The sequence below is a fragment of the Lasiosphaeria miniovina genome (genome assembly GCF_030549165.1).
Source record: "Lasiosphaeria miniovina strain SMH2392-1A chromosome Unknown B0T26scaffold_1, whole genome shotgun sequence".
Lineage (NCBI taxonomy): Eukaryota > Fungi > Ascomycota > Sordariomycetes > Sordariales > Lasiosphaeriaceae > Lasiosphaeria > Lasiosphaeria miniovina.
This window is the reverse complement of record NW_026848220.1, coordinates 336,866-359,046: the sequence shown is the minus strand read 5'-3', so window position 1 is coordinate 359,046 and position 22,181 is coordinate 336,866. Positions and strand designations below refer to the sequence as shown.

General features: G+C 56.5%; 5 protein-coding genes and 1 non-coding gene across 6 annotated transcripts; 5 read left to right on the top strand and 1 right to left on the bottom strand.

Moving 5' to 3' along the window:
- Window positions 1-79: 79 nt before the first annotated feature.
- Window positions 80-1,318, top strand: B0T26DRAFT_745087 (WD40-repeat-containing domain protein; the record flags this gene model as incomplete). The annotated part of the gene is made up of 4 exons (XM_060444506.1): window positions 80-211; window positions 271-397; window positions 451-1,206; window positions 1,269-1,318. 4 exons carry the CDS (start codon window positions 80-82, stop codon window positions 1,316-1,318), a joined length of 1,065 nt encoding a protein of 354 aa, XP_060301869.1.
- A 5,369-nt stretch (window positions 1,319-6,687) lies between these two features.
- Window positions 6,688-7,727, top strand: B0T26DRAFT_630319 (uncharacterized protein; the record flags this gene model as incomplete). Its single annotated transcript, XM_060436271.1, has 4 exons — window positions 6,688-6,856; window positions 6,989-7,290; window positions 7,389-7,462; window positions 7,571-7,727. Coding segments are annotated over 4 exons (702 nt in total), but the record flags the coding sequence as incomplete, so codon positions are not given.
- Window positions 7,728-11,605: 3,878 nt separating this feature from the next.
- B0T26DRAFT_682552 (uncharacterized protein) lies at window positions 11,606-12,256 on the top strand. Its single transcript, XM_060440748.1, has one exon. It carries the CDS (start codon window positions 11,962-11,964, stop codon window positions 12,226-12,228), a length of 267 nt encoding a protein of 88 aa, XP_060301867.1. The 5' UTR covers window positions 11,606-11,961; the 3' UTR covers window positions 12,229-12,256.
- A 2,575-nt stretch (window positions 12,257-14,831) lies between these two features.
- Window positions 14,832-14,925, bottom strand: B0T26DRAFT_t2. Its single transcript has one exon. It is a non-coding gene; the product is annotated as a tRNA-Thr (tRNA).
- A 993-nt stretch (window positions 14,926-15,918) lies between these two features.
- Window positions 15,919-19,016, top strand: B0T26DRAFT_736094 (uncharacterized protein; the record flags this gene model as incomplete). The annotated part of the gene is made up of 5 exons (XM_060443281.1): window positions 15,919-15,951; window positions 16,109-16,211; window positions 17,180-17,531; window positions 17,595-18,051; window positions 18,114-19,016. The coding sequence occupies 5 exons, from the start codon at window positions 15,919-15,921 to the stop codon at window positions 19,014-19,016; spliced, it is 1,848 nt and encodes a 615-aa protein (XP_060301866.1).
- Window positions 19,017-19,957: 941 nt separating this feature from the next.
- Window positions 19,958-21,847, top strand: B0T26DRAFT_745083 (uncharacterized protein; the record flags this gene model as incomplete). Its single annotated transcript, XM_060444505.1, has 4 exons — window positions 19,958-20,328; window positions 20,476-20,943; window positions 21,004-21,537; window positions 21,700-21,847. The coding sequence occupies 4 exons, from the start codon at window positions 19,958-19,960 to the stop codon at window positions 21,845-21,847; spliced, it is 1,521 nt and encodes a 506-aa protein (XP_060301865.1).
- Window positions 21,848-22,181: the final 334 nt, after the last annotated feature.

The window sequence follows — 22,181 nt, the reverse complement described above, 5'->3', positions numbered from 1 at the left end:
CGAGCGCATCAACCCGAGTCTCATTACCCACCTGCCGATTAATCCCACATTCCAGGTTGCTCATTCCGACTGTGAAATCATGTCGGCAGAGAAGCGACCGGCGTCAGATGACCCTAGCGGCGGTCAACTGGTGAAGAGGCAGAATGTGGGCTCCAGTCGCGCTCTGGCGAGGTCTGGCGCGTCGGGGAGCAGCAGCGCGCTGATCCAGGCGGTTCGTCCACCTTTACTTGTCGCGCATTCACTTATGAGGCTGACAGACGTGTGGTGCAGGCGCCCCGAACGAGCGGTCTCCAGGCCCCCGTAATAGAGCTCTCGGGACATTCTGGCGAGATCTTTTCGGCTAAATTCGACCCGTCTGGGAATCTAATAGCGTCGGGGTCCATGGACAGGACAATAAGTATGCTGCCGCTCTTTGGGAGTGGCTAAGGCTAGCCGCTGACATGTACGCAGTGCTCTGGAGAACATATGGCGATTGCGAAAACTACGGCGTGTTGAATGGACACAAAGGCGCCGTCTTCGACCTCCAGTGGTCGCGCGACTCCGAGATCCTCTTTTCCGCCTCGGCCGATATGCACCTTGCGAGCTGGGATCTCACGTCGGGGACTAGGATACGGCGCTATGTGGGGCACGACGAGATTGTCAACACGATGGACATCAGCAAGCGCGGCGAGGAACTGCTCATCAGCGGCAGCGACGATGGGACCATTGGCATCTGGGATCCGCGAACGAAGAATGCCGTCGACTACATCGAGACCGAGTTCCCCATCACGGCTGTTGCCATATCCGAGGCAGGCAACGAGATCTTCTCCGGAGGCATCGACAACGACATCAAGGTGTGGGACATCCGGAAGAAGGCCGTCGTTTACTCGATGATCGGCCATCAAGACACCATCACAACCCTCAAGGTGTCGCCTGATTCTCAACAGCTGCTTTCATATTCAATGGACTCGACGGCAAGGACGTGGGATATCAGACCCTTTGCGCCTGCCGAGCGGCACCTTCGCACCTTCGACGGAGCCCCGCTCGGCCTGGAAAAGAACCTGATTCACGGAAGCTGGGACAAGGACGGCAAGAAGATCGCCGTCGGCGCGGGCGATGGTACGGTTGTTATCTGGGCGAGCGACTCGGGAAAGCTTCTGTACAAGCTTCCCGGCCACAAGGGAACAGTCAATTGCGCCGAGTTCTCCACAGGATCAGACCCTCTCAGTACGTTGCTAATCATTGTGTTCCGGCCATTATGCCCTGTGTTTGCTAACTCTGGCTGCTAGTTCTATCTGCGTCATCTGATCGAACCATGCTGTTGGGCGAGCTGAAGTAGTTGCGACTAAATGGGTGGCCTTGAGACCCTGGAGGGCGAGTAACATCGGACCAGGTCAGCTTTCTGCGGCCCGTGTGGCGCCGACGATATGTGCTGCATTGCCGGCCGCGCTAGGATGTGCATCGGCCGTTTTCTGCGGCCGGCAGAACAGAATCACAGGCGCAGCTCTTTGCCCATGTGCGCAAAGCATGGGCGCGAAAGACATATGTATGGATTTCTGCCGCCACGTTGGACCCAGTTTGCAAGTGAACGAGGGAGGCTGCTCAAGTCAAACTACGCCACTGGCCCTTTTAAAGGGGAAATAGGTCCTGGGCGGCATACCTTTGTTGTGGAAACAAATGTAGAAAATAAGATACCCAGCCTTGAAATGGTATTTCATGGCCGACACGCGAAAGGAGCTGGGATTGCCTGTGTGATCACGAATTCATGATCTTGTTGTGTAGTTCTAGATTGCGAGCGAGTGCGAGCCTGCTGGTGCGAGCCTGCCGGTGCGAGCCTGCCGGACATTACAAGATGATCAAGGCCATCACTTTACATGTGTATGGATGGACCTCACTCCGCTCCGAGCATGGCCTGTCCTGGGTGTCTGGCTTGCGGCATCTCTTGAAGGCACACGCACCTGACGGCTCTACATTCGGTTAGACTTGCCGGTTGTTGCTACAAGGAGCGGGCGCGAGCACCAAGGGCACGAGTGCAAGTATAGAAAGAGGTTCACAGCCAGTCTTTCGGGTGTTTGTTGTGGTTGTTGTGTCTGCGATGGCGATAACGGTGGCTTCTTGGTGTCACCAATGCAGAGAACCGCGATTTGGTTTGCTTATAGCCAACCAGTCTCGCTCCGTTGTGTTTATTGTTGATGGCTGCCCAGGGTCGACGACGCACAAAAAACTTGCTGCCTCAGTTGCAGCGCGGCAAGCCCAGGATATTGGATCTGGGCCGCTGTGTCGAGGCTCGCAGCGCAATTGTGAGCAATCAACGTCGGGCCACCTCCCCCGCCTCGGCTATCTGAAGCGTGACGATCCGAAACGTCTGGTCCCCTGCTTTTCATCCCCACCTCCCTTTGAGACTTTATGCGACGCCGAAGCTCAAGCTCCGGGAGCCAATCATCTGGGCGCTCCCGTCCCCTTTCTGGTGGTTCAGGCATGCGCCTCCCTCTCTTGCGCCCTGGGCTGCGGCGCTGGCGAATCATCGCCGTGGAGCTCCAAGGGGCTGACACTCGCCCCCGAGCACCAAGACGCGGGCGTGCAGCTGCGCGCAGCCCAATTCTTAGCTGCCGAATGCAAGGTACGCCCGGGACGAACATTAATGTGCGCTGCGGGCACTAAACGTATGTACACCTCCGCCGGGGTTTGTTTTGTTAGCTCCAGTGACTTACAGGGGTGATTACAGTGTTTTAGTCATCTGGGCTAGCCGCATACGGAAAATAGAAACCAAGTCATTCTTCTAGCAATTTCTGTGGCAAAATACCTGCGAGTTAAATTTCGCATGCTGAACACCCCGCAGTGCAGCCAGTCGCCCACAGCCAAAAATGCCCTTTGCAATTGCAGACCTCCTGAATCCACTGCCAGAGCCACTACAAGAGCCACCACCAGAGCAATTGCCAGAACCCTCAACCCCTAAACGCCGGCATAAAAACAAAGACCTCACACGCGAAGAAAAGGCCGAAATTCGAGGCCTACGGAAGTACGCTGGTTGGACTTACGAGAAGATTGCAGAAAATACCCCCTTCTCAAACCGGCAAATCCAATCTGCCTGTAAGGAGGGCCCGTTGACACCACAGAAAAGCAAAAGTCGACGAGGAAAGATTCGAACCCCTCAGAAACAACGTTTAAAAGAATGGTTTTTAAAAGATAAACGCCGTCAATATCTTCCCCTTTATCAGCTTCAATACTACGTTCCTTTAGAGTTAGCAGAATACGGTGAAACTGCCCTTGTTCGAGCAGTCCACGATTTAGAAGGAGAATCTCGGATTCGACCAAGAAGAGTTTTCCTTACTACTGCCCATAAACAGCAGAGGCTTCGTTGGTGCCAGGAACAGCTTCGTCTCCGTCCAAATCCAGAAGATTGGGATGATTTTATTTGGTCTGATGAAACTTGGGCAATAAATGACCCAATGTGGAAAAAGCACGTTATCCTTTTCCGGGGGCAAGATCTTGCCGATTTTGCTCTTCAACGGCGGAAACCAAAAGGTTGGATGTTTTGGGGATGTTTTGCAGGTGGAATAAAAGGGCCAGGGTTTGTTTGGGAGAAGGAGTATGGAGGAATCGGCGCTAATAATTATATCGAGCATATTATTCCGCTTATTATCCGCTTCTATCGCCAGATTCAAGCCTCGGTTTTCCAACAAGATAACGCTTCAGCACATCGGGCACGGCGGACCAAAGCAGCACTCAACCTGCAAGGAGTTAATGTGGTTCGCTGGCCTCCTTATTCTCCAGACCTCTCGCCTATTGAGAATGTCTGGCCGTGGATCAAAAACTGGATTGAATGTAATTGCGAGGATATTCAGGAGCTAGATTTACCAGACCTTCGCAGGCTTCTAGAGGCGGCGTGGGAGGCTGTGCCAGAAGATCTTCTTCTACGGCTGGCACACTCGATGCCACGCAGGCTGCAGATGTGCATAGATGCTGAGGGTGGTACAATAAAATACTGAATTTTGGCTCTATACCAGGCTACTTTTATGTAGCAAGGGGCCCTTGTTAGAATGTGGGGCATGTACCGAGCTAACAAAACAAACCCCGGCGGAGGTGTACATACAATGGACGGATTCCAGCGGGCTAATGACGAGTGGCGTTACGTGTGATGGAGTGCCGCGTAGCGTAGCGTTCTTGGACCAACGAATTGGATTGAATGGAAACTACCTTACTTGTTTAGGGCCGCGCTGAAAAGGGAAAGAAATGGGAGAAAACACCTGGCCCTCTGTCAAGCCTGCCCCCTCCACCTCAAGATGATGTTGTAAGGTAGGGCTTAGGCTGTCTGAGAACTGCAGGTACTACCCTACTCCGTAGATGCATGCTATGGTGTGTGGACTGGTCCTGTATCGCTCCTTCCTGTTTCCTGTTCCTACCCGTGGAAGCCCCCTGCGTACATCGTCGCAGGCGACTCCGCCTGACTGCCAGCCAGCCCGAGGATGCACGCCTCGGGGCAGGAAAGGCACAGCTCCGGGAGAGGCAACAGGGCGGTCCCAGACTGAACTTCCATTCTGTGCCTACCATCCACTGACTGCAGTTGATGGGAGTTGGTTACTGTCCATATTGTGCATGCGTGTTTGTGCGCACGCACCTCGCGGGGCAATAGTGACTGTCGTAGGGGTGGTTTCCCGTGGTACAACTCTGCTTCTCCTTGCATTTAGAGAGTAGGTATCGTATCACCTGCGACGCAACCTCGTCGGCTCGTCCCTGGGCTCCGTCGTTTTCACCCTCCCCTCCACCCCCCTTTCTTTTCCACCCCTTCCCTTCGACGAACGAGGGTCACAGTTTCCCGTGTCGTCCGGACCTTTATCGTGCTGTCTCTCTCGAGGTCCCTTCGATCTGAGGACACACGGGGTGGTGGTTCGTTAGATTCGTTTCCTTCGCCTCCACCGTGCATAGGTGCATGCACACACCACTTCCGAAACAGCCAAACATGGTGCTCCGCCCACGAATCAACGACGTAGTAGACCATTGCCGCCACCGCCCGCGATCGTCAGCCTGACAAACATCAACACCACCGCTGCCCGCCCAGAAAAGTCTACCATCTTCCACTTTCCTTATTTCGTTTGGTGTGATTGTATTTGCCGCGACTTTCGACGAGCCCGCGCGTGCATCAAAACGCTGCGCAGACGAGCCGGCGCATTCGTTTCCTTGCATTCTGTCCAGTCAGTTTCTCAATTGGGACAATTGTATTTTGTCTCGATTCTTTTCCCTTCCCTTTAGGTCCTGTTGTTTGGCATTCTGCATTATACAAAAAGGGCTCTGGGAGCCGGGGGAACAACCACCGCAAAGGCATGGGAATCATTGGACGGCGTTGCTTAATCTCGTTCTTCACCCTCCTTACACAGTCACTCTCTCAACGGAATCTCTTTTCTCTCCCTTCGGCATAAGATACCCCCAAGACATTTACCCTCCCTTACTCGGGGCACGACTTTCTTCCTTCCCCCCCCTCCCAAACATCTAATCCTGAATATTACCCTGGCTGGCTGGGCCCCTCGACAATATCTGAGAAAAAGGGAGGCCACGGATAAGGGCATCTCGAGATATACTCACGCAGCCTGTGACAGCGGCTCGTTGCACGCTCCCTGTATACGCACCCACACGATCGTCCCGACCAGCACCTGCCAGACGACCTGGCCTAGTCGACACTAGCACCAAGTCGGATTCTAGACAGGCTAGTTAGAGGAGGACTGGTGTCGAGGAACACCTCGTGTGGAGGTGGAAATAGCATGCGCAGTCCAGCCAGCAGTCGATGACAACGGACGACAAGCTGGGCGACCTCGCGTGCCACCGATCTCGACCTCGCGGAGGGCAACCTACTGAGAACTTGTCCTGTCACGCAGGAAACACGATACGGAACGTGCAGTAGAAGGCACAATGAACAACCTCCCGTTTACCCTCCCGCGACCAAACATGGACCGCTTCAACTTCCTTGGCCGTGGCCGCGACGCAAGCGGCACGGGCAATGGCCCGCCCCTCGATTTGGACGATGACGATGACCGCGCCCCCCTCTCGCCCCGCGCCTATGCGGTGGCCGACCTCGAGGCCCAGCGACCTACCGCCGCTGCCGCCACTGTCGAGATGGCCGAGCGACCGTCGAGATTCGTTTCAAGATTCCGGCCTGCCATACCGAGCTGGTTCAGCGTAGCTAGCAGCACACGACCGGCAGGACAGCCGGGTATGTTCCCTCGGCCGAGCAGTAGCCACTATTCGGGTGACGGTGCGCCACCGGGCACGGTGGTGGACATGCAGCACGGCAGAGACGACGACACAGAGAGTCCCAAGACACCGCAGTTTCGCATCGGCGCCCAGGCCCTGCCCAGCACGCGGCTTCACCTGCCAAACCTAACGCGGACGTGGACGCAGGGCTCTAACGGCCCCCCGTCTCGGCCAGGCACGGGAGTTACGACGCCACCGCGGGCACATGTCGCACTAGAAACCGCTGCGGGCGCCGAGAACCAAGACGACGGCAGGCGGCGGAGGCGGCTAGAGCACCGCCGGAACGGCAGCGATAGATCGGGCCGATCCCACGGGTATCGGTCGCAGCGGTCGCGGGACGAGGGGCGAGACTCCAGCGGCAGTAGCCGGAGTAGGAGGCGGCGCGAGCGAGAACGACATCACCGGCGCCATGCCGAGGACAGCAGCAGCGGACTAGGCTCGGCAGAGGCAGATGGCGAGGGCGAGAGCGAGAGGCGGTGGCGGCGTCGTGAGCGCCACGAGCGCCGCGACCGCAGGCCCCCACCGAAGCACTTTCTCTTTTGCTTCCCGTGGGTCAAGTCGCGCCGGGTTCGGACGCAGATACTGCGATGTTTCGTGTCTGGCATGTTTCTCCTGCTGATGTTGGCAGTTTGTAAGTCACCTTACCCCTTTTCCCCTGTCTCCTTTTTTGCGTAGCAAGCCCACCTGTGTACCCCTTTTTTTCTTCCACTACTGGGCCTTAGTACATAGAGCGAACGAGTGGACTAACACCGAACAAAAACAGACCTCTCGCTCTCCCTCACCAAAAACATCAACAGCAGCGAGTTCACGGTGCTGCTGATCCTCATTATCCTCTTTGTCACCATAATTTTCTGCTACGGGCTAGTCCGGCTGTGCATTCTGCTGGTCAGGGGCGACCACCATGGGAACACCGACCGGCTACCCGAGATGCGCGGGCCCGGCGGCTACGCCATCCCGGAGCAGCCGATCCGCGTTGTGCTGGCGCGCGACGAGGAGGCAGCTGGCATTGAGAGCGAGACCACCAAAATCAAGCCCCCCGCCTACGGCCTGTGGCGCGAGAGCGTGGTATGTTGATATGCCTGCACAACCCCACTCTATCTTCTGGAAGAAATCGAAGATGGATAAGAGAAGTTGAGATTGACTGACAATTGTTATTGCTTTAGCGGGTCGACCCCAATCGCATATACTGGATGCGCAACCACGATGCCCCTCCACTGGACACGGATAAGGAGGAGGCGTCATCAGACAGCAGCGGCAGTGGTAGTAGCAGCAGTAGCAGCAGTAGCAGTAGCAGCAGCTCTTCCGGAGGAAGCGGCGGACCAGGGGCAAGGAGTGGGGGCGATAGTGGCAGCAGCCACGCTCCTCGAACAACGGCCCCGCGCCCGCCGTCGTACGCGTCCGAGGACGGCGTTAGCTATGTGGTCGAAGCACGGCCGCGGTCAATGGCACCCACAACCAACGTACCCGTTCTCCCCCACCCGTCCGAGACGGGCCGGGCCGGGCGGCCAGTCGGCTGGTGACGTGTCGGCATATGCATCACTTCACCGATGGTAGACACGCTCGGCTGTAGCTACGTGGTAGCAATTAGGATACCATTCCCGAGAAGTTTAGGGGAGAGCTTTAGGGAGAAGGAAAGAAAGAGTCTTTTGTTTCCCCGTGAGGTTGGTTTTATGGATGGCAAGGCAAAGAAAAACATAAGCGCTGGCGTAACTCGGGGGTTGCTTTTCATTTGCAGAATCGGCGGAGACAAACACACATATGTCTTCTGCATATATACATCTATGTGGTAAACATCTTGCATGCGAGTTTGCCTTCCTGCAGAGGGAGAGGAGCGAGCTCCGTGCTGTTTCTCACCACCACCGAAGGAGGGGCATTTCTGTTTAATAATGCATGGACGCTGCATCGGTTACTCGGTAATAATGATCCCAAGGAAAGGGACGAGGAGCGGGGAAAGTAGAACATAGCTGGGTCCTAGATATACAAATTAAAAAGCAAAGCTTGATGCCATGTTGCAAGACTACTGCTGTGGTGATTTTTGCATGTGGTGATCCATGACTTCCCGGGAGCTGGTTCTTGTCGACATCACACCGTGGTTTCGGGAAAGGCATTTAAATATTTGTTTTTCGATTAGTTATCCTCAAAAAGAAGAAGAATAAGAAACAAAGCTAGTCTTCGTGTATTTACGTACCTACCTAGGTAAGGTAGTCGCCGAGAGAGAGCTTTCTTCCCCCTCATTTTAGTTTCGGGACCATTATCCGGGGCCAATGCGACTGCGACTGCGGCCAGCAAGCGAGTCGCGTTGTCACGATTGACTTGGCTAGGGGTGGACGGTTTGTATTATTCTTTTCTTTTAAAAATATTATTCTTGGCGATTACTGGAAGTGTCTATTTGCACTCTATACTTGCTCTCTAATCTATAATTTTATCTGGGGCAGGCTGGCTTGGGAGCTTTTTAGATACCGACTTGACGCTTTGCGAATGCAAATCCTGCCGATAAGCAAGCCGGTCCCAAAAATAAGCTCCGTGCGTTCCCCCCTCCCTCCTCCAAGGTTGACGAACGTGCCACTGGGACGCCCAACTGCAGGGCGCCCCTGCATGCCTGACTGCTCTCGCCAATCTCGTGTGGCTCCCAGCCGCCGGGGACGAGGCTCCAGGCTCGGGACAGCCCTTTGTGGACGACCAGACTGCCTCGCCCAATCCGTTTCGGGTCTTCCGGGGGCGCATGGATTTTATCTTTTTTTTTTCTGCCTTTGCTTTCCTGGGCAGCAACAAACCCCACCCTCACACCTCCTCACCTCCGCCCATTTCCAAGCGATCCTTCGAGCCGGCATGGGCCTGGACATGGGCAAAATGGGCAATGAATGGATGGAACATGTTACCGCGCCGCTGCGCGTCTGGGCACACGCTGCCCAGTCTTCAGGCTACAGCAGTCTGTCTTATACATACACCTCCGCCGGGATTTGAAAGCATAGCGCGATACCTTCAAGTCACCACGTGACTTTTGGTGACTTTTTGGGAAGAACCTGCTAGAAAAGTACTTCAAACTCTTTATATTTCAGGCTTATATCTCTTGTCAACATCCTCTGCAAAAAGTCACGGCGCTATGCTTTCAAACCCCAGCGGAGGTGTACACGACCCTGGACCAGAACCACAGTCAGAGCCAGAAGAGTGCGGAGGGCTGCGCCGGTCCGGCGCTGCAAAGTGGAGTGGATTGGGCATGATTGGGCAGCGCATTTCCTCGTCGCCACATGACCCCCAACCGACTAGACGCGAATTGAGGTGAAGAAAAGCCGTTGGCTTGCCTCGGTTCGGTTGTGGCCCGATGATATATACGGAAAATGCAGGCACTTTGCGCGTAGTGTTTATCATCACAACTAACATTGGCAAAAATATCAATAGTCATCAGAGTTGAAAATCTTGTCGCGGGCTATACAGGGTTTGGCCTTCCATTCCATAGCCCCGCTGGAGAACGGTCTCGTCCAACCCACGGCCCCGAGTCAAATTGTGGTGAAAGTGTAAGACGGGTTCCCCGCCTAGCGTTGCTGAAAGAAAAGCAACTTCCATTATCTGGACATTGGAGCACAAAAAAGGCAGTGAGTAGCTCCCGTCCCTCTAAAAAAGATCTGGAACAAAGACAAACCCATTTCTACCGCCTCCGTCTTTCAACGGCGCTGGCGGCGGTACCTTCGAATTCCCAACGAACGAACCACCACTGCCGTCTATGGGGCACGAGCCAGGGCTAGAGCGGACTCCCAGAGGCGGGCTCGAGTCAGTCACGAGCCGCTCCCAATCTCGGCCAATGGGAAGAGCCAAAGATTAGGACGGTGCGCTGCACAGGTTGTATGGAGAGAACCGTTCGAAATGATGGGTGTGTGTGTGGGTGACAGCGGAAGGTGAGAGTGGACACCTACATAGAGAGCTCGCCAAGCTCTTGGGTTGTTTTCTTCTCTTCTTTTGTATTCCTTTTTTTTAGCACAAGCCGTAAGCTACCTTAAGTTCAACAAACTTCCCTGATCGGCACCTATCAGGCTGTTCTTACAGTGCAGGGATGATGCGCGCTGTGCCGTGAGATTCCCGGCGGGAAAGGCTGGTGCTAAGGTTCTGGGGGTGCTTTAGGGATGCCTGGGAGCTTTGTTTCGTCCGCGACCCCAACCCAGTTCGTCCTAGCTAATAACCGAGGAAACAATGCGCTGGGTAGGGAGTTAGAAGCGTCGATGCCCTGTTCACAGAGGGGACAATGGAGCAGACAGATTTGACTTGCCACATGCATGTACCCATGAGGTACCTCGTTTTTGCTAGCCAACCACGGCCAGGCCCCGCAGTTTGGCGGCACCGGCGCAGGGAGCAGGCAGCAGGCGCGACGGCCATGGCGACGAGCTGGAAGTCGCTCCCTTGTCACCTAGCTCCCTTTCGCGCTTCGCCCTTGCCCCCTTGCGGAAGCACTGCTCGACACTAAGTTACCTTAGCTCCGGGCCTATCCCTTTCCCCGTCCTTCATGGTTCCGTCTGTTCCGCTCTTTCCTCTCCCCATTCATCCTTTCAGCATCGCTTCTAGGAACAACTTTTCAGGTGTAGTTTTATTTTGGTCGTTGTTGGTGACGAAGTCGAAGGTCGAGACGAAGGTTGTCGTTGCTGGTTGCAGGGAAAGAGAGTTGGACAGGACAGGACAGGACAGGACAGGACAGGACAGGACAGGAACGGACCCGGAACAGGAACTCGGCACGGTCACCCTTTTGTTTTTGCAACCCCCAGAAGGTCAGTGAAACTGAATTTTGTCCAACCCACCCTTCCCTCCCATTTGCCTCATTCGCCCCTCGCGCGCCCGTCTGGTCAACCATCGATTCCGACATTCATTCACCTTTCACTGTCCACGTCGTCAAACCCACATACCATCTTGGCGACACATTTTTCTCTCTGCGAACCAAGGATACGGCAGGATATGTGCGCGCGACCGCACGGCTGGACGCAACCATGAAGCCCGACTCGGCATTGAAGGCTGGCGCATCTTGTTTTGCCACTGCCCGTAGCAAATTTCAAGGCCCGGGACGAGCTTCGCTGCTAAATGCGCGTAAGCTTTCGCACTCCTCTGTCGTCGCGGTCGCGAGGAAACCTACAGTGGGGGATCACACGGTGATTCGCAGTATTCTCCGAGATATTGGCGAAGATGACACACCCCCACACCTGGGGTTGCGTGATATCGATGACCGGCACACTCCACAGTCAGAGTATCAAGAACAAGACAGCATGGCGACCCGCTGGGCAGCCGGTTTCCAACCGGACCCCGAGCATTTGCAACCCGGCTGGGGAGTGAAGCCATCAGTCAAGACTCTCCTAGGCACACTGGATGAGGATTTAAACTACCCCGTTCTGGACTGTGAAGGACAAGGACAAGACGACGACATACGTGAGCCAAGGCTTTTCTTCGCATTCCGCAAGCACAAGAAGAAATACGCCCCCCGACATTTTTGTTTGCTAGGCGATTCCTGCGTGTCGAAATACCCTGTCCCATCAAGTCCACATGTTGAACTTTGCCCCGCGCAACCTGCCTTCATTCCTTCGTTTCCTTCGCATGGGCGAATTAAGCTCGGGGTTGCGACATGGCCGAGGGTTATTATGAAGTCTGCAAAGCGAGTCGAAGTCCGCTTTTTTGCAGATAAATACGGTTCCGGCCACCGCCGCTTCGATCGATCCTGGTCTCATGCTTCAACGTGGCCTTACGCCTTGTCTTCCGGATTGAATGACTTCCACCTTTTTTTCTGCCTTTTGTCCCATACCGCTTGTCAGACCGGGGAGGACCGGCTGTGATAAGAAGCCACTAAGCGTTGCGCTAACAGCTGATGCAGAAGAAAATAGCCCATACGAAATAATGTCGTCGCTCTCTCGCCGCGCCTGCTATAAATGTGGCGAGCTTGGACACCACGCCGAAGCGTGTTCATCACCCCATCGCCTCTGTTACAACTGTAAGCAGAATCCCCCTCTCGTTTCTTGCCGAGCAAGCCACTAATCAACCTCTGGAATAGGCAAGCAGCCGAGTAGGTTTTTTTCCCTGCTCCTACGCTAGTTTGCCCGGGACTGAAATTTGAGCCTGCCAGATCATGAATCGAACGAATGCCCTTTGCCTCGCAGTACCGAGGCCAAGCAGTGCTACCACTGCCAAGGTCTAGGACACGTTCAGGCTGACTGCCCGACCCTTCGCTTGGTCAGCGCTGGTACCACGGGCCGTTGCTATAACTGCGGTCTCCCCGGTCATCTTATGGTATGTCAAACTCTACCTGGACGTGGCCCACACATTAGGTTCTCCGTCGTCTAACTCTACTCGCTTCCCTAGCGCAACTGCCCCAACCCGCCAACAGCAGGGCCCGCCGGGCCCGCTGGACCTGTTGGAGTTCCTAGGGGCGCCCCGATGCCCCAAGGCCAATTTAGATTTCAGCAGCCGAACCGCTACCCCCCACTAGGTCAGCGTCCGGCGACTTGCTACAAGTGCGGTGGTCCAAATCACTTTGCCCGCGATTGCCAAGCACAGTCGATGAAGTGCTACGCTTGCGGCAAGCTGGGGCACATATCACGCGACTGCACCGCTCCCAACGGCGGCCCCCTCAACACGGCTGGCAAGATCTGCTACAACTGCTCCCAGGCGGGCCACATCAGCCGCGATTGTCCCGAGAAGGCCAAGCCTAACGGCGATGCTCAGCCGATCCAGACGAACCCTGACCTAAGCGCCGCGCAGAGCATCCCCGCCCCGGCTGCTCCTCCCATCGCTCCCGTCGCCTAACTGCACCGGGCCTGCCACTATGGCAGGCGGCCAGTGCCCAGGCCGTTAGCATTTCAGTTTCCTTTGTATTGACATCCTGGCCGGTTCCGGTCTTGATATCCGCGTTCTTTTTTTCGGTTTCCCCGGCACTTCTTTTAGGTACAGAGCAACCGCGTTTTCGGGCTCGCAACGGCGTCCTTTGACTGATTCATATACCACCTCTCCCGAATGTCTTTTTTTGCAGGCTCGGACAAAAACACGTTGGAATGATCAAGACTTATGACTCGCTTGCAGGCCCACATTCCAAGGTCGCAAGCACTCAGATGACAACGACCTTTGCATACTCTTTGAAAGCTGCGTCTCGCACGTGCTTTAACTTTCCTATCAACCGGGACACTTTGGCTCGGCTTGCGATATTTAGGGGTTAGGGCCATTAGCATCCTATCTGGGGTTGCCGTCGTATTTACGAGATGGGCTAAAGGGATGGTCCTTCAACAAGGGGTTGTCCGTTGGACTGTTGGACAAGGGACGGTGCCTATCAAATAACTACCCCCACTAAAAAACAAAACAAAATCTGCGAAACAAACTAGCGAGTACTAGAGCTCTGCTATGTGCTCGACGGCGCCCACACGGGCGCTGGTTTGCAAGAGAAACCAGAATGGGGCTAGAAAACCTAAACTCGGCCGCAGGTAGCTAAAACTAGGACTTGATGTATGTAGACACGGACTTTCACCGCTTTGTCAATACTGGAACGTGGCGTATGGATACGACGGCCGGTTTTTATGCATCGTTGCAAGACTGCCAAAGTCCATATGGGGCAATGTGGTGAATTTTGCTGTTTGGGATTCCCGTGAGTCTTGCGGCGCATGGTGTTGTGCTCTTACGCACTGGGCGTCAGCCGAAGATGTAGACGTGGAATCTAGGTACGCATGTCGCTAGACTGACGAAACCAGTGTGCAAATATGCCATGAATATCGTAGCTTCGTATGCCATCCGTTCTAGCTTAAGTGTTGGTTGGTCGAGGTCTCTCCTGCGAGACCTGCTTGAGGGGTTAATAGTTTAACTCGACTGTCCAAGTAAGGTAAGGTAGCTCATCATTTAGCCAAGGTATCGCGAGGCTTGCTTGCACTGATGTCTTCGTTCCTCGCAGAAAGTTGAGCATGCTATTACTATTGGGGGTAGGCGTGTTCACATGCTTGTCATAATCAAAGAGGCTGACTGGCTCGACACGGACAGAGGCCCCCAGGTTAAGTCAGGGCAGGTCAGGGCAGGTCAGGGCACGTTTCGTCCGGTAATTATGCGGCCGCTCGGAAGGCCCGGCCAGCCCTACCCGAGGTAGTACAAGCTAGTTCTAGTGGAGGTAGGGAAAAAGGTAAGGTAAGGTAGGTCCCAGGAAAACATGAAACGTAAAACTAGGTAGTGCAGTAGAAAAGACCTGGGCCAAGGGTCATGCAAGCAAGCAAGGTAGGGCCCGGCCAGACTGGAAGGAAGGAGTAGCATGGACTAAAATGAAAGGTTATTTTTTGGCAGTGTTGCAGAGGGGCGGGTGCAGCATTAGAAACTTCTTTTCTCTTTCTTGTTTTTCTTCTCATTTTCTCACAAGAGTTTGTCGTAGCATGGTTGTTCAACGACAGGTAAGGTGAATATCTGCGAGCGTGTTCGTGGCTAGACGTGTAGTTGGGAATGCAGATCGAGAGCGGACTGGCGGGTCAGAGAAGAAAACTGCCGAGACCATGGAATGCAGCCAGACCACAGATACCTTGTGGTTAGCGACTCTCTAGGTTATGTTAGTGATGATTTCTTACAGAAAAGTGCAAAAAGATGAAGTGGTGATATTGGAATATCAGGTTTTAAAGTGCCTGATACTGGAATTGAACCAGTGATCTTTGCATGTTTCAAGATGATGTGTCTCGTTACGAGTGCAACGCATTACCACTGTGCTAATCAGGCGCTGCAGTAGGTTTGTTTGATGAGATTACGAAGTGGAAATGCATGTTATTAAAGAGGAGAGATAGAAAATAAGGCTCCGTTCCTCGGCATATCAAGATGGAACCTTTTGAGCTGCGGATCGAAGTAAAGCTATAGGTTTTGCCGTTGTGGGGTTGCGGTCTTGATCCATCCGTACCCCTCCTTTGGTAGGCTCTCTCCTCACTGTGCAGTGGCAGCTGTGACACTGTGTCTGGTACTGTGTGAGGTGCCGGGGGTTATTTAGCCTTTGACGGGACCGAGGCGTTACCTTGGGTCGGGATGAAACATCCATGTGCTGAATCCCGTCGAGCCCCAGCCCGCGCCGTCGAGAGAAAAGCCAAAACAAGAGCTTATCACCCCTCCAGAGTTGGGCGTCCAATAGTTTGGGGGCCCCGCCGTGCAGCGACAGACCAAATGGAAGTTTCGAATTGGTGCTGTGCCGCGTTCCTCAGGCAGGCGCGGGGCAGAGTCCAGTACTCACTGGCCGTCTGCTGCTGCGGGAAAGAGCTAGCAGATGCAACAGCCTCTCGGCGGCAGCAGCGCAACAGCACGGTGCCTGCAATCGCGGGGTGGTAAGAGCTAAAAATGGAAACCTGAGGCGCGAGGGAACGCAGTCGTCGACACCCTCTTCAGCAGATTTCTATCTTCTTTAAATTTTTATTCCATCCCACCTCGACGCACAACTTTGGGGATCGTTACCGGATTTGCATATGCGTACTTACATACCGCCTTCAGCTGGCCCCCATCTCTCATCGACTTTGTTCTTGGCGGATGGCGGATGTGCGCCCATGCATGCAGACTGCTGCTGCCTTTCCAGAGCCTATTTAGTCAACGGCATGCTGAGATGGACGAGAGAACCTCAGAACTTGGACGCTACCGCAGTGCAGACCTGCCTCGCCCGGCCTGGACCCAATCCAATGCGTGTCAGCACATGATGCGGCCGATCGTTTTCTCCCTATCCGCGGCTTCGCAACCATGCAGACTGGCTGCCGTTGGTTGCTGCCGTTGGTTACTGCCGTTGGTTGCTGCCGTTGGTTGTCGTGATGCTCGCTGATCGACAACACTGACTAAGCGGCTGATAGGCCTGAGGTGTTGACTGCCGTGGCCGGTTGTTGCTGACAGCAGCAAACTCGAGCAATATTCCCAGAATGAGACATGGGGCTAGAGAGAGTCAAGTATCTTGACGGTTGACAGCAAACTTTACGCGGACAATAAGCGGATCAGCGCTGGCCATGGCGGGAACGGCTCCCGTTCAACCAACTGCATCCGTGGCTTGCAGGCGGCTGCGGCGTTCCTTGTTCTTGACCAGCCATGTTTCTCGACCGTACTGTCGTTATCAGCCAACGTTGGGCGTGCCCTATTTTGGCCTGCCACCCACCCTTCAGCCAACAGTCTTCTATCTGCAGGACTAGACTATGGGGGCTGTCGAACAACGCAGACTCGCGGCAAGACGAACCTGTCACACGAATGACAGCTCCTGCTCCCGCACGCCCCCAACCTTCTGCCGCATTCCGGCCTCAAGGTGCCTCTATGTGCCCCGGCGGACCATCCTTAACCTTGCCCTTCCGGACCATACCGCTGCATGGCGGCGTCAACGCCGATAGCAGCACCCATCCCAGTTCCTCACAATGGGCTAGACTACAGACGCCTACCCGTTAGGGTACCGGCTCATCCGAACATCTGCCCATTGCTGTCAGCAGTCAAATACCCCCATGGTTCCACTACACTCGCCCTCTGGAGCCCGACTATCTCACAGCTTGCCACGTCCACGCTCGTGCCTCCATTTCCAATACACCGCAGGCAGACTCGTCAAGGAACATGTCATACCGACAAACCCGTCTCGGCGGGGACGAAGCTCTCACTGGCCAGGACAGCACCAAGGCCGCCGAGGCTGGCTTTGGAGCCTACCAGTACCTGAACATCGACGCCGGGTACAGACCTGCGTATCAAATGTCTGCCCAGTCCCAGCCCCAGCAGATTTCGCCCTCAAGCCAGTCCTCGATCCAGTCACCTCAACTGGTCCAGTCCCCGCAGCTGCCGTCCCAGTCGCCCCCTCTGCAGTCGACCCAGTATCTCAACACCCCATACCAGGCGCCTCAAGTTCAAATTGCCGACCCCCAGTTCGCACCACCCGTCCCCGAGAAGCAGCCGCAGTTCACCCAGACAGCCTTCAATGCCTCGCCCGTAGTCTGGGACAGGGTCCCCAAGTCCGCCGGGACTGATGGCTCGTCGCAAGAGACTGGCCTGACCGGCGAGTCCATACTCTCCAGGGCCAACTCGTGGACGTACGAGATGCTAAGCATGCTCTTCGCCATCGGCGCCGTGGGATCCATCACGGGCGTCCTAGCCTGCTACGACGGCAAGTCACTGCCGTCGTGGCCATCCTCCATCACGCTCAACGCCATCATTGCCATCCTGGCCACCATCGCTACCGCCAGCATGAGTGTGCCCCTGTCCAGTGGCCTGGGCCAGCTCAAGTGGATTCGCTTCAGGCAGAACCGCACACCTCTCTCAGACATGGAGCTCTTTGATGACGCGAGCCGTGGCGCTCTGGGCGCTCTGGTCCTGCTCCTGCGGGCCCGTGGAGGGTACGTTCCAAGTGACAGAGAAGACCCTCCAGCTGTGATGCTCGACTAACGCCAGATTCGCAGGATCGCCGGATCGTTTGGCTGCATAATTATGGTGATTGTGCTTCTGCTGAATCCTTTTGCCCAGCAGATTGCCACATACCCCGTGCGGATCGTGTCAACGACCCAGGGGGCTGTCAACTTTCGAGCGCTAAAGTACGGGCCGGCCCTGTCTGGCAACAGCGACGCGGCGCCGTTCGTGCCCATCCTGCCCCTCAAGGCGGCCGTGTACAACGGCATGTTTGCCGAGAACGGTAAACCATGGATGAGCCTGCCCTTTACCTGCCAGACAGGGGACTGCGACTGGGACCCCATTGAGACGCTGGCGGTGTGCTACAAGTGCATCGACATGTCCGAGTACTTGTCGCGCTTCTGCTCCAACGGCACGGCACGCGGCGGCAGCACGTCTGGCTGCGGCTGGACGCTGCCGTCGGGGGCGCGGCTGAACACGAGTGCGGAAGTGTTTGGCATGACATCCTTGGTGAGTTGAGACTGGCAGTTGGTCTATGCAGTGCGCCATGCTGATCGGGCTTCTTGCCATAGTTCCCTGGATCCATGGGCGGCGCGTCGTACTCGACCATCATGAAGCTCATCTTCATGGGCACCGAGGCGCAGGCGGGCAAGGCAGGTGAAATCCAGCCGTGGGCGCGGCAGTGTACGCTGAGCGCGTGCGTGCAGACTATACAGTCGTCGGTGCGCAACGGCAACCTCAACGAGACCATCCTCAGCCAGACAACCAATGACACAGTGCCCGGCGACGGCGGCGCATCGCTCATCAGCAACGGGCAGCCGCAGCTCATTGTCATCACCAGCAACACCACCGGAACGTCATACAATATGACGGCGAACGCCATGCTGGGGATTCAGTCGTGGTTCACGACGCTGTTCCGCAACGGCACGGCCTCGCGTAGCTCGAGCGTTACCAACCGCACCATGACCAACCTGCCGGGCAGTCCGATCGTGGTGAACCTGACGGTGGGCATCTCGTCGGGCGTGACGTTCTTCGACACGGACATGGTCCAGGCCTTCTATTGGAACTACTACGAGTACGCTAACGGGCTCGACATGCTCATGAGCGACCTGGCCGTGTCCATGTCGGCCAGCTTCCGCGCCATCTCGGGCCAGCAGGTCAACGGCACGTCGCTCACCAGCGAGAGCTACGTGCACGTGCGCTGGGGCTTCGTGGCGGTGCCGGTGCTGGCGGTACTGCTAGCCACCGTGTTCCTATTTGTCGCCATCCACCGCACGTGGACCTCGGGCGCGCGCGCCTGGAAGACCAGCGCCCTGGCCATGCTGTTTCACGGCCTCGACGAGGGCGCGCGCGGGAAGTTTGACGAGCTCGACAGCCTCGCGGCCAAGAAGCGCGAGGCCAGAGGCATCCAGGTCAAGCTCGACGCTGCCCAGGGCGGAGGCGGGACGCTCAAACTTGATAAAGTGTACCAGTAGACGGGAATTTATTATGTGTTTTCTCTGTATTCACTTTGCCGCATCATAACAGGCTATGACGCTGCAAGGTCATTTGCTGCTTGAGGTGGTTGGGCGCGCGTTCCCATGTTGCCGGCCCAAAAATGAAGTGCAAAAAGTGCATTCTAGAAGGATCCGAGGGAATCTCCCAGGCCTGCAGCCACCATCCCATGAGGTGGTGCTGCACGGGTAATTTGTCTTGACGTTCTGTGCCACCGAAGCTCAGGGAAAGCAGTGGTGTTCGTCCGCGCCGACCCCTCGCAAAGAGGCACGCGGGTAAAAGAACGGCTCGCCCTTGGCAGAGAAACTGTAGCCGACGGACCATCATAGCAGAGTCACTGGAAGACAAGCCCGTGAAGGCCATACGTCAGAAAGATTGTCTTGGGGCCTCGGAATGACTCTCGCATTTCTCTGTCTCTTTGGGTTCTTTTGGGGCTCCAGCCCTCAGCCTTGGCCCAGAAGCCCGAAATGCAATAAGTTCAGCCGCCGAGAACGAAGAAGGCCGCCAATCTACCAGCTGTCTTGGCAGGGGACAATTCAATATAAAGCCGGGAATATTCTCGCAATATATACAGCATATATTGGAGAGGTAGCTGGCTTCCCCGACTGCTCTGGCGGGTAGACCAGCTAGATGCGCTGCGGGGTATTGCTGGCTGCTGGCCGGCTGGCCGAGAGACTCAATTTCATATGGGCGAGAGTGAGAGGAAACAAATAATAAGGGCTCGTGTGGGGGGGGGGGTGCCGTGCCGGCGAGGTGGGCGTCCATATGATGGTAGCCTCGGAGCCAGAAGCAGAAGCCCGCGACACCAGGGCATGAATGAATGACATCGCGGCCCCTTGAAGCCTCATAGCTCCTCGTTCGCCTGCCTCCCCTCCCTTCCCCTTTCTCTCCCGGTGTCCGTCGTCCCCACGCCACATCAGCCATGCTCGCGCTCCTCGCTCTCCTGTCTGCCGCGGGCAGCTTCGCCCCTGCCCGGGCCGCTGCCGCTGCCGCTGCCGCTGCCACTGCCGGCAGCTGCACGCTGGACTCATTCGCCGCGCCTAGCTGGCTCGTGCAAGAAGTCCAGCGGGCCAAGCCCGCGCTGCTGTCGTTCCGCCTCGTCAACCGCGCCACCAGCGCCGCGGCTGACCTCGAGTGCCCCGCGTCTCCGGGCGGCACGTGGACGAGCTGCGCTCCGAGCGGCAAGAGGCCCGCCGCCGATGCCCTGCAGGCGTCGGTCAGCCTGGACAACGGCACAGCCAGCCTGCTCGTCAACGAGACTTGGATCTGCAGCGACATGACTCCGGGCAAGCCGTAGGTCGCTTTCTTCTGTTTTTTCTGTTCTCGGGGAATGGTTTTGTGACAAGGGGGTAGGGGATATGGGATAGGAGGCGGAGGAAACGGGAAACTGGAAGGGTGCTATGGAAACGTCGGTCACTAACACGGCGTCCTGACAACCAGCATTATTTTCTCGGCAGTCGGTAATACGACCATCGCGCTCGACGGATTGTCGGTGGCGCCGCTGCTGATCCGGGCGTCGCTAGTAGCGCCGGTTCGCGTCTCGCCGGCGGCCGAGGACGGGCCGGTGGGCCACGATACGCCGGGCTGCGCGGCGGCGTCCAAGACGCCCGCGTGGGAGCTCCAGGCGTCGCAGATCGTCCGGCGCACCGAGGTCGGCGCCAACGGCACGGTCCAGGTGTCGGGCAACGCGTACGTGGCCGTCACCAACCTCGCCACGGGCGCCACGGCCGGCTGCCTCGGCAACACGGTCAACTACCCCGAGCCCCAGATCCTCGATTGCGAGGTCCAAGGCCCGTACCGCCCGCACCAGGCCCACACCATCCAGACGTCCATGCTCTTTGACCCGGCCACCTTTGCGCTGACGATGAACGAGACGTGGTTCTGCGACGACGTCAGCCCGGCTGTCCCGTGAGTCGCCCACCTATCCCTCTCCTTCTCCATCTTCCAACCGCTAACACACAAAAACAGACTCACCATCACCGGCGCGGCATCGACCAAGCTGCCGCTCACGTGCAGCGACTTCGACCACGAGCCGTCCGAGCCGACCATCACCTTCTGCACCAACACGGGCGACGCCATCGACTTCTCCGGCAAGCAGGTGTCCGAGTCGGCGCTGGCGCCGTACGCGCTGACCGACGCGGCGGTCAGCACGGCCAGCAGCTGCACGGCGGCGTCGGCGGTGGCGCCGGCGTGGCGGCTGAGCGACTTCGAGACGACCATCTCGCTCGCGGGTGCTAGCTCGACGGGCGTCGGCGCGCTCGCGCTACGCGTCGCCCTCGCCAGCGCCCCGCCCGACAGCGCCGACTACCCGGCGGCCACGGTGCGCGCCCAAAACGTGCATCTCTCGCCGGCCGCCCCGGGGACGTGGTATCCGTGTGTGCTGGCCGGCGGCAGCAGCAGCGAGGCCGTCCTGCAGGCCTGCAGCTTGCAGTATGATATGGCGGCGAGGACATTGGTGCTCAACGCGACGTGGCATTGCAGTGATTTGGATTCGGCGCACCCGTGGGTTTATTTCTCTGTGTTCTTCTATATTGTTGTTTCTCTCCACGTTTCCCTTCTCCGTTCTACCTTTCCCCTTTCCCTTCATCTCTCCCCCCCTCTATTTGGCGTGCCAGAAACAAACACCCCCCTGAAAAGCACGCGCTGACAACCGCCACGAAACAGAGTCGTCTTCACCGGCATCGCCAACACGACGCTGCCCGACTACACGTGCACGACCGAGACGACGGCAGACCGGATCCGCTGCGCGACGCCCAAGGGCACGTCGTGGGTCGCGACCGTCAACTCGACGACGATAGTGTCTTCAGGATAAAAAGGCGTGCGTGGCGTGCTTTGCGGCGGCAGGGAAAAAGGGGGGGTCAAGTTGGGAAAGCAAAGGTTTCGTTCGGTTCTGGGTGTAGTGCAGTAAGTGGGTAGGGTGCATAATACGGATACATAGGTGTAGTACACAATTCAGAGCAAAAATCGGCTTTACTAGACAGCGAGGACGCTTTCTCGTAGCGAAGAGGCCTGAACAAAGCGACCCGAACAGCGAACGCAGGCCAAGGAGGGGACCTCTCCTGTGAAGCAACAAACCTTCCTTTTAGCCCAAGAAGCCACTCAACTGCACGACATTACATTGCCCTCACGCCCGCTCATAATCGAGG

What these genes read in the sequence shown, in the direction of transcription:
- B0T26DRAFT_682552 (XM_060440748.1), top strand. Translation starts at nt 11,962, where the DNA reads ATGACTTCCACCTTTTTTTCTGCCTTTTGTCCCATACCGCTTGTCAGA.